Here is a 15165-nt window from a genome sequence, read left to right on the forward strand (position 1 = left end):
GGATGGGGAGGGAGAGAGTGGGATGTGGGAGTCGGCGCAGAGAATGTATGATAGAGAGTTGGTACTCAAGTTCGGTGAGATAGAGAGCATTTGGAATGAGATGGGGTTGAAGAGGGAGTGTGGATTGATTGATTGATTGTATATCTTGGCACTTAGGGCCCTTGAGCAGGGAGGAATCTTTTTCGTGCCAGCACCCACTGCGACACGGGACCTCGGTTTAAACGGTCTCATTCGAAGGACCGGTCTCAACGTCCCACAGTGGGATTCGAACCCGCGACGTAAGTATTGATTTCTTACTTCGCGATTCTAGAGAAAGGGAGTGTGGAGAAAGGGAGTAGGAAGGGAGAGAGAAAGAGATAGTTAGGGAGAGAAGGAATGGGGGGAGAGATAGGCAGTGGGAGTTGAGAAAGAGGGTAGAGATATGGGGTAAGAGAGAGTGGACATAGGGAGAAAGGTCGTGAAGGAGAGAGAGGGGGACTTCATTTTTCAAATATTTATTAATTAAGAATTTTATGATTATATTTCATATGATATTTAATGTACTTCAATGTTTTAAGAATTGTAGCATTTGATGAATATTGTATGAAATAAAATGAAGACACTTGTACACGTGTTTTGAATTTGCTAGTCAGAGCAATATCTTTTTTTAAATCAAGTTTTATCAATAAAATTGTATATAAATGAGCCAATGTCATTCTCTTTCAGAAGAACCAGAATAATGTTTCCAAGGAAGTAAAATGGCCTCACATTACCACGTATGTAAGACACACATTAAAATAGTAAAGTGATTAATTTTATATGAGGTGGGTCGGGGGATATTTGAGAACAGTTGACATCTCTCTTTATTGAGGTCTATTTCAGTGTGACTTAAAAGGTTTACAAAATCGAGTTAAATATATTTAAATAAGTTACACATGTTAAATTTATGTCCCTTCAAGTTTTCCTACAGATGAGAAAATTGTCCTATTTTTTCTTGTTAATAACTCTTTTCTTATCGTCTCTCTCATTCCTTTTTTTTCTCCACTGGCAGATTTAGTGGGAGGGTGCCCGGGTCCCCCTTTCGTGTCCAAAATAAAATATACATAGAATTTAATAATTCTTGGTGTGGCTTTGGGCCCCTATCCCGACCCCAAACTTGTCTGTCCCCCTTTATAAGATTCTTGGATCCGCCAGTGCTCTTAAAACAATCTCTGATTCTCAATCTTTTAACTTATTTTTTTTTTGGGGGGGGGGTTCTATGGTACGTTTCAACAATTTGATTAAGCCCATTTTTTTCTGCCTAACATGTTAAAAGAGGAAGATTAAAGGTATGTTTACTGAAATAAAGCTCATGGAAAAGTTATGTTATTTGATACCGTTTCTAGTCTTCCTGTCGCCCTGTTACATAACAAAAGATCAAAAGTCTTCTATGAACAAAGAAAGATAAACCAAAACCGAAAAAAAAAATCCACGAATAAAAAGATTAAAGATCTCACTGTAGATGTGTAATGTTTAAATTGAGGTTTCCAGTCCACAATAAACACATTTTTTATTTTCATTTTTATCTTGGGTAAAATTGTCTTTGAGAGGGTCATTTTCCAACTAAAATTTCTTTAGTTTTATAGCATATGTTTTCCTCCCCTCCCCCGTAAGAGAAAATGAAGCAAAAGCAGAAATCCTCCATGCAACGTTTCACTTCAATAGACCAAATTATGTAATTTTGGATACCTTTTATAACGAGCTGTATGGATTATGTTTTCCTATCCTATCTTTCTTATCATATACCCCAGGACTAATTTTAAATGCTTCAGTCATATCCCCCTTAATAGAGATCATAAGATATGGTTCCTCTTTGTGTGCTTGGTTGCACATTCTCGCAGTTAAATGCATTTAATCGCGCTATCATTCATCAATGCAGTTTACTCAATACAAAGGAAGGTGATTTTAATTCCCATTTGAATTCAAATATAAAAGGACCACAAGTACTTTTAGGAGGGGCCACCCCTTCCTTTTTATGAGGAAAAAGAAGGCAGTGACCCGATATACGAAAAGTGCCTTTGCAAAGAAAGTATTTCTTAGAAGGGTTGGAAAAAATTAATATTTTGTGCAGAAGTGGGGGAAACCCATTAGAATTTCCCATAATTTCAGCGAAATCGCTCAAAGGCTTCCCGAGATATCGCACGGAAATGAAAGTGTTACAGACAGATAGAAAATTAAAGCAGCTAGACGGACGGTCGGATGGATAGACAGACCCAAATTGATATCCCCCACTCTCAGTGAAAGCGGGGAACAACAAGTGCAAACGTATACTGGCCCCGTAACCAAGCCCCCATCCCCATTTTATTCAGAGCTGATTTGTAATTTTTTTTAGCCAGTGTACCCATGCATGTGAGCGAAGTGGCCCATGGACCTCTTTTTTAGCTCACCTGAGCCGAAGGCTCAAGTGAGCTTTTCTGATCAAAATTTGTCCGTTGTCTGTCGTCGTCGTTGTCGATGTTGTCGTCGTAAACTTTTCACATTTTCATCTTCTTCTCTAGAACCACCGGGCCAATTTCAACCAAACTTGGCACAAAGTATCCTTGGGTAAAGGGGATTCAAGTTTGTTCAAATGAAGGGCCACGCCCTCTTCCAAGGGGAGATAATTGTGAATTAGTGAAAAATTAATAGCATTTTTAAAAAATCTTCTTCTCAAGAACCACCGGGCCAAGAAAGATGAAACTTGTGTGGAAGCATCCTCAGGTAATGTAAATTCAAGTTTGTTCAAATCATGACCCCCGGGGATAGGGTGGGGCCAAAATGGCCAATCAAAGTTTTATATAGGAATATATAGGAAAAAATCTTTAAAAATCTTCTCCTCAAGAACCACTGGGCCAGGAAAGATGAAACTCATGTGGAATCATCCTCAGGTATTGTAGATTGAAGTTTGTTCAAATCATGGCCCCGGGGGGTAGAGTGGGGCCAAAATGGCCGATCAAAGTTTTACATAGGAATATGTAAGAAAAATCTTTAAAAATCTTCTTCTCCGGAACCACTGCGCCAGGAACGATGAAACTCATGTGGAATCATCCTCAGGTAGTGTAGATTCAAGTTTGTTGAAATCATGACTCCCGGGGGTAGGGTGGGGCCAAAATGGCCGATCAAAGTTTTACATAGGAATATCTAGGGAAACCTTTTAAAATCTTCTTTTCAAGTACTTTAAAGCCATGCTTAGTGATATTTATAGGGAATCATCTTAGGTAGTGTAGATTCAAGTTTGTTCAAATCATGACCCCCTGGGGGGTTAAAATTCATGCCCCCTCCCCCCTCAGTAACCTTCAGTTCTGATCTGATATGTGCTTTTTCCTAGTCAATTGCTCAGGTGAGCGATGTGGCCCCTGGGCCTCTTGTTGTAGTTTGTCAGTTTTTTTTTCAAACTCGATTTTCCTTTAAAACTAATATCTTATCCATGATACAAATGTTATACATATATTTTTATTGACTTATACATGTATACTCTTAGGGTCCCATCCCTATTCATTGGGCAAAAAGAATAAAGCAACGAAAATATATATTCACTAATAATACAATTTTTAAAGTCATTCATTGTATGTACATAACATGTCAATTATTTTGTTTCCTTTAATTACAGACACTGAAACCACATTTTTCAGAAAACCATGGCGATAATATCGCATTAGAGAAAGATGGTGCCCAGAATTGTTTTAAAGCCGAATGGAAATTTTTAAAATCCTATGGGCATGCATTCTCTGATTTTCCGCTCCGAGACGACCGGATGTATGAGGCCAATTTTGACGGAAGTGGCCATGCAAGCATTGGACTGACACAGACTGATCCTAATCATTTGAGTGATCTACAGCAAGCTGTCAGAAACAATCAGATAGTTCTGGTTACCGACGTTCGGTTCCACAAACGTAAATGCACGGTAGATATTGTTAAAAAGGCAGAGGGTAGAAAAACGTTTGTGTTTCAGACGAAGTACAAAGATTCCGCTCCACAAGGGAAGAATTTGATGCCTAATGCTGATGTATGGATAGTATTCTACCTAAAATTTGGTGAAAACATGACAGCAGAAATTAGAGGTAAACAAGCAAGAATTCAGAATATGCAGAATCTTTTTTTGACAAGATTAGGCGCATTTGCCATTGCATTGATTCAAAATTCGATTTTACTATTTTTCCAACTATATCTTGGTTTCTTTGCTTGTTTTGTTTGCCATCCCTTTCATATTCAATCTAATCAAAATTAGATGTTAAAGAGACACTGTGACGCACAAAGGGAAAAATTGACAAATGTAGAATTTCTGCATGACCCGAGTAAAGTTTGTTCAATTCCTACAAGTATTAGGTTTCAGAAAATTACAGGTTTCAGAACCTAAAAATTCTAATTTTAAGGAGAAAAAAAAGTATAAATAATTTCAATATGCCCCATACCGAAAATATTGCTTAATACTTGTTCATCCCAATCGTACGCTTGCGCAGAAAAGTTGAGTAAATTTCCATAGTTACCATGGTCTCAAGTACATAGAATGAATGTAAGTAGACCAAAAAATTTGATGCAATCTTTTAAAGATTGTTAGAACATATTTCTCACCAGTTGAATGTTTGAATGTACAACTTTGAGCTAAAAATAAGAGTGGCGTGACCTTGACATACACGAAAACAACAAAACGGTAGATACAACCTTTGTTTTTCCGGCACTTATATTGAGCAGTCTTTTCTTGCAATTTAATTGTCATATCTTAGCTATATACTCATAATTTTCATAAGTCTTTCTCTGCATGCTACAGATATCTGAGAAGAAACCATGATTTTGAATCATATAGTCACTTTAAGATCCGCTCGCATACTCGCTACACTAACATCATCCCGTAGAGGGTCGCGTCAGAGGTCAAATTCGGAACAGCTCGAGAATTATTCGCTTCAACAAATATACGATGATTTTGCAGGCGACGATTTGATTGGTTGATAGAATTTGACCCCTGACGTGACCCTGTATTTAGGTTTCAGAACCTAAAAATTCTAATTTTCAGGAGAAAAAAAGTAACAATAATTTCAGTATGCCCCATACCGAAAATATTGCTTAATACTTGTTCATCCCAATCGTACGCTTGCGCAGAAAAGTTGAGTAAATTTCCATAGTTACCATGGTCTCAAGTACATAGAATGAATGTAAGTAGACCAAAGGTCAAATTCGGAACAGCTCAAATTATTTGCTTCAACAAATATACGATGATTTTGCAGGCGACGATTTGATTGGTTGATAGATTTTGACCCCTGACGTGACCCTGATATGACCATCTTTTGTTAGATATTAGTGAAGCGAGTATGCGAGCGGATCTTAACATCTAATTTTAATTAGATTGTTTCATATTGAGACGCCAATATCTTGCTGGCAGAGGTCTGCACATCTCAGATCTTTACTTGTCACTCTTGAAAGACTATTGAACGTATGGGTTTTTTCTCTCGTGCCAGTAACTACTACGAGGAGGATCCTCGGTTTTAACAGTCTCATCTAAAGGTTCGGGCTCCATTTTCCGCAGTGGGGTTCAAACCCGCGACTTAAGGATTGATACGACTTCGGAGCTTACGCACCAACCAATTCGTAACCCGAGCAACAATGCCTCATTTCGAAGATCTCTCGTAGTGTGATTGGTAGTTCGTGTGCTAAAGCCGTTGCCAAAGCTGAACTAGTTCGATACAAAGGAATACGTACACGTGCCAACTCTCCTTTCGTCAGCGCGTTGCAATTTGAAGTAAAAGTTTCGGGTCTTTCGATGAGAACTAAAAAACCAAGGCACCACGTCACTGCAAGCAATGACGTACTAAAGGTTGATTGATTGTATATTGTTTGACGTCCCTCTCGAGATTTTTTCACTCATATGGAGACGCCACCACTTGCCGGTGGAGAGCTGCAAATTTTGTCCTATACTCGGCACTAAGCACCATTGAGCAGGGAAGGGTCATTTTTGTGCCAGGACCTACTGCGACACGGGGCCTCGGTTTATACGTCTCATCCGAAGGACCGGTCTCAACATCCCACAGTGGGATTGGAACCTGCAATGTTAGGATCAACTCCTTACTTCGCGACTCTAGAGCAGACGCTCTAACCACTGCGTCACGCGGGCAGCACATACTAAAGACATCCAGCCAACCAGCTAGCTGCTAAATGGCCATGAGTGCTGAGTAAAGGTCTAAATGTACCGAAATACCACGATATATCCAGATTAGTGAAAACAATTCTCAAACGAACTTAAGAAGTACAATCAATCAATCAATTAATCAATCAATCAACGTTTACTAATTCAAACAGAGACAAAAGAGTAATCAGGAAAACATCTTCAAGGATAAACTTTATAAAGTTTCATTTCAAAGTTAATGAAAATCACAATGTTTTTCTATAAATTAAAAGTTCCGTATCTAATATTTTCTGAAACATAAATTCATTGTATTTATGCTTTCAGATAAAGAAACCGGTGCAGCTTTGCGATTTCACAAAAAAATTGACAGAAATATTGATTTACAAAACGAAAGACTAAAAGTGTCTCTGCGATCTCCATTTCCTCTCGCTTATGCAGTTCTAGAAAACAGTCTGGAAGAGAATGGATCCATTCATGTCAAAACAGAGCATATCAACAACGAAGAAAAGCCGAGGCTTTATCATGTTAAAATAGGAATCTCCAACAAGAATGCGGATTCGGCCAATTCTTTAGAATTTTGTCCGTCCATTTCTACAAAACTAGAGAGAGACCATTGCATAGGGGACTTTTTTATTTGCATGCCAACAAAAGGAAAGTTTCATGTTTTCAAGGATGGAACATGCATTTATACGAAAACCATTTCACCCGAAGTAGATGTAAATTTACCGGTGTATCTTTCATTCGAAATTTTTCGACTTCGTCTACAGACTGTAGAATTTACGCACTGTGCACATAAATCAGATGCAATTCAAAATCCAGAGGGTAATGTTGTCGGCGATTCACCATATGTTAGAGTAAATGAGCTTTTAAAAACCTTGCAAGGTGTGAATCAAGAGGTTGGAGCAGGAAAATATACTGTTGAACTTGAAAAGACATTAACTGTTGCAACAACTGATTTGGAAAAATATGTAAACTATTTCTCTGATGATGGGTATCTAACACCACTGGATACTCCAAAACCTAAACGTGTTTCTGCAGCAGAACCCATAGAACATCAAGATGAATCAAGTGAACAACCATCTCTTAAAACTTTACAAATGAAGTTGATACAAATTGAGAAAACCGCCAAAGAGCACCATTTTGAAAGACAAACTTCCCTTGTTGAATTGATGAAGGCATTAGAGATAAACCGCGCTATAGTAGAGAAAATCCAGAGTTCCGTTGAGAACATTAGTTCAGAAGACCCTACTCCAAGAGTATCGGGATCTTCTTCTTTCCAGATGCATTTGCAGAAAACCTGTGCAGACTTTATTCAAAATGTCGATGTTTTTCCGCTTTGTGATTACCTACTTCAATTCGACATTATTCATAAGGTTCATTTTCAAAATCTTCTTGACGAATCCAGACGCCAACGGACGGAAGCAAGTAGAACACTGTTCAATATTCTCTCAAAGAAGAAGTACACAGACGAAGAACTCGAAAAAGTAAAATGCGCATTTTTAAATACCAAACAAGAACATCTGCTTCCACAATAACCAAAAGACGCATGACTTTGATTTGTATATGATGGACGTTTGCTATTTCTTTTTTTTTTTCTTTATCTAAACGTTATTTCTGAACAAAGTACTTTTGAAAATGAAGAACATTTATTGCATTTAAAAAAAAAAAATTAATGTATTTTCAATAGGCATCACAAAACAGAAGTCGTTTAATCCAGTTAAACACCTCTTTTTTCAAGTTCTCTGTGATATTCTACTCAGACAATGAAAAATAGGAAAGTCAAATGCTGACTTCATTTGACATTGCCTTTTAAAGCCGCTTGGTCCGATTCTAATCGCTAAAAAATATATTCGTTTTTCTTCTTGAAAAATAATTGTCCATAAATTATTTCAACTTTTGTCAAATTATATCCCCAAAGTCTTTTTCTTTTTAAAGATATCAAAATTCAAAAGTTAAAAAAATAATTTTTGTTAGGTCACACAATAAATAATCCTTTGTTGACATTTGTTGACATTGCGTGAAGTCACCTTCGAAAAATTAAATTTATCGCTTACATGTATAACTCGTGAAGAACAAACCCGAGCATTTTTTCCACAACAAAGTGTGCACAGGCAATATTCTAGCCCTCGTTACTAAACCCCCTTTTTAAAAAATCTTTAAAAATATCTTATTTTCCTTTATTCTGTAAATATGCATATTAATATAAAGATTACTATGGATTATGTTCAATTAATTCCTTAATTTTTAAAAGATATATCATGACTTAGGATTCTACTAATTGAAAAAAATACTCGGATTTGAGTTCTCTTCATAATTAGATATATCCGATAAAAGTATTTTTTTCAAAGATGACTTCAAAACAGATCTTAACTTCCCGTCAGGAACTGCTGTTTGTCAACAAGGTTTTTGGTCTATGTTTTCCATGTAAGGATTGTTGTAATAAACTATTAAATCAATCTTATAATTAATTTTTTATATATTATCTATATAATGATATACTTTTATTGTTAAAGATAATATGTGCCTGTTTCGGATGAAGCGGCTTTAAAGAGTGCTTCTAAAAGTTTTGAAATAAACCAAATTGTAGGGTAATAACGGGTATAATTATGCAGATTGAATGATACTTGAATTGATAACCTTTTCCTCACTTGATTGACAGGCATAACAGCTTACATCAATATACGCATGATGCCTTCTTCCACTCCGACGTCATTGCTGACGTGGACGCATTTCTCATGCCAATACACACAATACACTCTTACAGTATACAAGCACTTATTTCCTATCTAGCTTGTAACACGAGCTTTGATTGGTTACAAAGTCGGGTGTAAATATCCGTGCACCCGACTTGAGCCGGGTGTAAATAAAACGTGACGTCACAATGTATACATTCTCTATGATAAAAGCTAAAAATCATGTTTACAAAGCATTTTTATGGGTACAAAGGAAATAAATTCGTTATCCAGGTCCAATCAAGGGTGTACGGTTATTTACCCCGGGTTGTATTCCATACACCCTTCGGCCTTCGGCCTCAGGGTGTATGGAATACAACCGGGGTAAATCCCCGTACACCCTTGATTGAACCTGGATAACTAATATTACACACAACAAACACACAAAAAGAATTACTTCCCTTAGACAGCCAGTAAACTATAGAGATGTGGACGTTTTTTGACAGCCCATGCAGATACATGAAGTTCTGTTTTCTTTATCATGTTCTACTTTGATATGGAGATATATTTGGTCTTTTTGCATGTTAAATATAATCAAAGATTCCGTGTAACATCCCGAATCACTTTTGCGTTATAGAAATCATGCAATATTAAACTGCGTATCCATTGGAATTAAGAAAGCCTATTTATCTTTGATGTCAAGTGCGTAGGAATACATGTTTAACTCATCTTTGATTTCAATGCTTAATGTATCTTAGATGTCCAATGTAAAGAAGGGTATGTTTAGCTTATTTTTGATGCTTAATATGTAGGAATACATGCTTAAGTCATCTTTGATGTCTAATGTAGGAATGCATGTTGAACTCTTTGATGTAAATGATAAACACGTCTTTGATGTACAATTTGTAGAATCTTTTATGTCAATGCTCAACGCATAAATGATGTCTAATGTGTACATGTAAGAATGCATGCTTAAAGAATCTTTGATTACAATGCTTAACTCATTATGGATGTCCAGTGTATAGGAGTACATAATCAAGTCACCTTTGATGTCCTTTGTGTTGGACTGCATTGGACTGCAGTGTATAGGAATAAATGCGTTACATGTATGTTGTACAATTTGTATGTAAACATGTAGGTCAATTGCACTTGTGAACATGTCTTCCCCTTGAACTGATTTTTTTCTTCATTTTTTGACCGGATGTCATTAAATATTCGTCCATTCATTGATAACGAAATGGACAATGAACTGTTATAATTCATATTTGATGCCATAAGGGATAAAAAATGTTGAACGCTCTTTGTATTATTGAATGGAAGATTGGATTTTATATAAATGTTTATGCATTAATAACCTTTTATCAATTACATGGAAGACTCCATTTTAATATGCTTACACTCAAAATATTACTACGTGTTAAAAAATTCAAATAAACCAGTCAGAAATTTCCCACAAATTACAAACACTAAAACACTCTTATTATATGCACTGGTGATCTCTGTGCCTTCTGACACATCACTTCGGTTTTATTCTAATCTTCACGATCAATCAATCAATCAATCAATCGTCAAACAATGGGATATGGGGTTGAGCTTTTTTCAAGAAATAATATTAAACTATAGAAAATGTTCATTGAAAGTCCGATTGAACCCAACCACACGCGCACTTTTTTGTTGCAGTATAATCAAGTAAGGGACATGTAGTTTGAGTATAAAAAAGTTCGTACTGAAAGAACCCTCACAACTCTACCCAGGAAATAAGATTGGAATAACAGCAGTCTAGTTTGAAGTAATCATTTAATAAGTTTTATGGTCGATACAATGTCCTGGTCAGCAAAGTTACCTTAAAATCAAATGCCGACTGACTTTTTTCATACTAATTGATAGAGCATTATTTACATACTGAATTATCGACGGATTTTTCCCCATTATTTCCCAATCATGACAAGGAGCACATGGTTGGTGTGATCGGTTGGCAGGAGATGCTCACTGCTCCATGGTACCTAAATAATCCCAACCTCTGATGTTTCAAAATTCTGTGTTTGCTCTGTGCCTTTATTGTTTAATGAACTTTTGAGCTTGAATACCGTTCGTTATCTCCATACATTTCATTTGTAGATCAAGCCCTTAACTAGGATCTGTTAGCTTTATATGGATCATTTCCTTTTGAAGCGAAACTGTAATCGAGATCAAATAATCCCTTCGTTTCTCGGTAGTGGTATTGTGCTGACTTCCTGTCTCTTTGTTCCCTTCGGTTCTTCGCAGGTCATGTGACCTGGAGTGTATATAAATACGGAGACATTCGGGTTGATCAGAGAGTCTGTTGTGAACGGCCGATGAGAGAAAAGATCGCCAGAACAAGGGAAACCTTGGTTAAATCAAGTCTTAAGTGTCTGCAATAGACTTTCGAGGCTTTGGTTGTTATATAGTACCTTGGTACACTCTGAATAAAGATAAGAAGCGGACGCGCTTCAGTATGTGGAAGGCGCAAGCGCTCCCGAGAAACGAAGGCGTTAGTGTATATATTATTAATTTAAATTTGTGATTGAGAAAATTGATTTATTCTTTAATTGTTCAGATAGAACAGCCGAATCCCATTAAAGAACCCGAAAACGTTACACTTTTCTCTATTTTTTCTTGCATCATATATCTACGTGTGAATAAAATATTGATAGTTTTTATCTACTTTATCTTATGTTTATACACTTTTTATTAAAACATAAAAGTAAAACTTCTTCCGTGATAATTCATTGTTTGTTTTTTTTTGATAAACTCTTAAGTTAGTCTTTTTACTCTATACTTTTCAACAAACACAACAATCTTATGATAAGTACTCATTTAACTAATATACTTTTTTCTGCATCAGATATCAGTCATTAGTTTTGATCAAGGAAATAGACAATATCTAAATATGACAAATATTTTCAGCGCAATATCAATCGATTTTGTTCCGTATAAAATACTTATCATTGAATGAACGGAAATGTAACTCGTGATAAGTAAAACCGAAATGCATATAAACAGCTAACAGACACACGCTATACAAGCTGTGATTGGTAACTGAGGTAAGTAAAATATAGAATTAAAACTATTGTCATATCGATATCGCAACGTGTGTTTGAAATTTGAATGTTTTGAGGTAAAATGACTTAGTGTATACGAATGAAACAGAGAGAGAGAGAGAGAGAGAGAGAGAGAGAGAGAGAGAGAGAGAAAGAGAGAGAGAGAGAAAGAGAGACAACACTTATCGTGCAAGTACATGTATGTATGTTGTCAAGGACTGTAAAATGGATAGTAATATATAGCCTCATAACGATATTGACTTGAGAGAGAGAGAGAGAGAGAGAGAGAGAGAGAGAGAGAGAGAGAGAGAGAGAGAGAGAGAGAGAGATTTCGAAGTCCAATTTATAATTTTTATTCAGTACTCATGGGTTAAAATGAATTGCATCTAAAAGCTTGAAAGAAATCAAAATCAGAAGTTTGCTATGAAAACGAAAATTAACGGAAATTTAATACGAATTTGTTCCTATTTTATTTGTGTTCATTGATAAAAATAATATGATAAAGAGAAAATCATACTGTATGATCCTTAACAATTTGGAGTTTTCATTATTGTTCAGTTTGTATTCATTTTGTTACAGAAAGTGCCTCATTCATAATTTTATAACCAGGTATTTGAAGAGAAACTTATCAAAATGGACATTTTGGTAAGATTCGTCTGTCTCTTCTGCATCTGCCAAATAAATTTCTGTATGGCTGAGGAATGCGCATGCGCAACAGGAAATGTTCACATCAGATCCGGTGCTGGCGTAAGCCACGCTATTCTCGGAACTCTTACTACAGATTCTTGCCTTGGGTTCAAAGGTCATCTTACTACTGTCAGCGGTACACACTGGGCTAATGTTGATTATCACGGCCAGGTTAGTACGACTGCTTTATAAGATTGTATGTTTAAGGTATTTCCATCCTCTTAAGATGTCACAGGTTTTTGCAAAAACTGTTATATATTTTATCTAAATTTATACCAAATAGAAAAATATCTTTTGGAAAAATGCTTTTCAATAGGTGTAATGATCAATATTGTTTAGAAAAAGAATGTAAAAGATGCTTATTTGCTTTATCAAATCAATTATTCAATCTTTGAAAAATGTAGACACGGGCAATAACTCCTAATTTATAAATAGAACAGGGCTTATTAAAAGCCTTTTCTGTCATCTACATGTTAATCCATGTAGATAAAAAGCTTTTAAAAACTAACATTGTTTGATTTACAACTTAGGATGGATGGATATCAGCCACATATTTGACGTTCAAAACCTGTTCATGTACGTAGAATAATGACCAACTTAATTTAAAAGAAATTGGCATCTATATTTGTTGACCTTTTTTGCTCAAATAATTTTTAGAAAGAGAGCTTTGTTCAATGTTACATTAAACTTAAAAAAAAATCCACTTGTGTAATAATAATCACTGTCTGAAGTCAGTCATCGAACTTGTAGTGTCACCCGCGCATACTCCAATTTCCGGAACTTCCGGTTGTCCTGCGATTGTCAGCCGAAGTGAGTGGCATGCCCGTCCACCTAAGCATCCGATTGGTCCACTTCCAGCGGTGCCAGGACATGTTTATATCCACCATGGCGCCACGCATGGATGCCACACGAAGGCGGAGTGTATACGTCTAGTGCAGTCGTACCAAAATTACCACATGGATACACATGGTAAATATCCTAAAGAATTTAAAATTAAGATGGCCACTAAATAAAAGCTTACACTGTAGCAAACTCAATACAAACATTAAAAACTAAAGATAAATATTGTAACAAACTAAAGATTATCATTCTAACAAAACAAAATTTAACTATTCAACAAACCATAAAGATTAGCATTGAAACAAACAAAATGTTAACATTATAACAAATAAAAGATTAACTTTAAAAGTACAGTGTGATAATAATTAAAACTTTCAATCTATGAATGAAATATTATTGAAAAGAAGTAAAAAAAAAGTTAACATATTTTTTGCTACAAATGCTAAAAAATACCCCACTGAAGCTCGTTTTTGGTAGCATTGTCTTCTTTTTAACATATTACACGTTAGATTACTGGTACTTATACCAAAAAGACTTTTGGAGAACAGAATGATTTTCTGTGCTGTAACATATAGGAGTAATTGTGTTATAGGAAAAAAAAAGTTATCTTTGAAATTCGTTAATTTCTTGTGTCAGGTTGGCCGGATATAGGATACAGTTTTATTGTGGGGGAGGACGGAAACATTTACGAGGGACGAGGTTGGAATGAGATTGGAGCACACACGTACGGCCATAATTATGACGGCCTAGGTACGTCATCATGAGCAGTGGTTTGATTCAAATATTTAAATTAGAGATTATTTTTTGTGTTTTTTTTTTAATATAAGATCGAGAAACAGAAGTTAGTCAAAAATATGAAGTGAAATTTAAATTAATCAATGCAAAAATCTTGTTCCAAGAATCGGCAGGTCGTTTGCATTGATGTTTTCAATTTCCAAATTGTCGTGCAATATTAAATCTCAGAGGTAAATATAAACATGGCTTAAAAATTACTATAAGAAAAATTAAGAGACAAAAAGTATTTATTGACTTTATATTTTTATTAACCGTTCAGTAATCACATTTTCATATAATTATTTTAGGATTCTGTGTGATGGGAGATTTTACTTCACACGTACCGAATGACCTGGCCCTAAACGCTCTCAAGAGCCTGATAGCTTGCGGAGTAAATTCGGGAAGAATCACCCAGGATTATATTCTTAAGGGTCACCGAGATGTGGGACAGACCAGCTGTCCGGGGGATAAATTTTATGCCCTGATTCAACACTGGCCGCATTACCACCATTAACACAAGGCATGAACAGTGAGAATCTGTTTATTCCGACACCTATGCAATTCGACACACTGTGAATTCCGACATTAAATTTCTTTCCCACTTCGCTATTTTACCGTTATTTTAACACTGTGCAATATTCAACAATCTGTCTATTTCGACACAAAATTTGTCTCCCAGTGCATGCCAGATTAGACAGGTTTCACTGTATTTTTTAAAAAGATTTTACAAAATAAGGATGTACATTTTGCTATGTTTCCTAAAATACATTAGAATATTACATATCTTGACATTTTATTTTCTCTGAATATCTCGGCCTTTGTATGCGAGTAGTGAAACGTATACAGTAAAACACTTAGCGAAAACACGTTTTTGATAAATTGGAGTGTATAACTGATTTTCAATCCCCATTACTTTATTTACATTGTTAATTTACACTTTGACGGGTATAATGAAGCAAAATCGTCTGTCAGGATCGGGTTCTGGTGTTAGGGTGGGGCTCTATTGATTATATAG

General features: G+C 35.8%; 2 protein-coding genes across 2 annotated transcripts; both read left to right on the plus strand.

Moving 5' to 3' along the window:
• The first annotated feature begins 699 nt into the window (after nucleotides 1-699).
• LOC134266839 (uncharacterized) lies at nucleotides 700-8571 on the plus strand. The gene is made up of 3 exons (XM_062749054.1): nucleotides 700-755; nucleotides 3608-4058; nucleotides 6440-8571. The coding sequence occupies exons 1-3, from the start codon at nucleotides 738-740 to the stop codon at nucleotides 7648-7650; spliced, it is 1680 nt and encodes a 559-aa protein (XP_062605038.1). The 5' UTR covers nucleotides 700-737; the 3' UTR covers nucleotides 7651-8571.
• A 3879-nt stretch (nucleotides 8572-12450) lies between these two features.
• On the plus strand, nucleotides 12451-14815 carry LOC134266840 (peptidoglycan recognition protein 1-like). The gene is made up of 5 exons (XM_062749055.1): nucleotides 12451-12707; nucleotides 13067-13112; nucleotides 13287-13505; nucleotides 14013-14126; nucleotides 14459-14815. The coding sequence occupies exons 1-5, from the start codon at nucleotides 12483-12485 to the stop codon at nucleotides 14662-14664; spliced, it is 810 nt and encodes a 269-aa protein (XP_062605039.1). The 5' UTR covers nucleotides 12451-12482; the 3' UTR covers nucleotides 14665-14815.
• Nucleotides 14816-15165: the final 350 nt, after the last annotated feature.

This window comes from Saccostrea cucullata, unplaced genomic scaffold (genome assembly GCF_032062105.1).
Source record: "Saccostrea cucullata isolate Sc308-1 unplaced genomic scaffold, CSIRO_AGI_Scuc_v1 ctg397, whole genome shotgun sequence".
Lineage (NCBI taxonomy): Eukaryota > Metazoa > Mollusca > Bivalvia > Ostreida > Ostreidae > Saccostrea > Saccostrea cuccullata.

Bases quoted from the DNA above. Each gene is read 5' to 3' on its own strand.
- LOC134266839 (XM_062749054.1), top strand. The intron at 4,059-6,439 runs GTAAACAAGCAA...TTATGCTTTCAG, and splicing joins CATGACAGCAGAAATTAGAG to ATAAAGAAACCGGTGCAGCT.
- LOC134266840 (XM_062749055.1), top strand. From the start codon at position 12,483: ATGGACATTTTGGTAAGATTCGTCTGTCTCTTCTGCATCTGCCAAATA. The intron at 13,506-14,012 runs GTAAATATCCTA...TTCTTGTGTCAG, and splicing joins TTACCACATGGATACACATG to GTTGGCCGGATATAGGATAC. The intron at 14,127-14,458 runs GTACGTCATCAT...TAATTATTTTAG, and splicing joins CCATAATTATGACGGCCTAG to GATTCTGTGTGATGGGAGAT.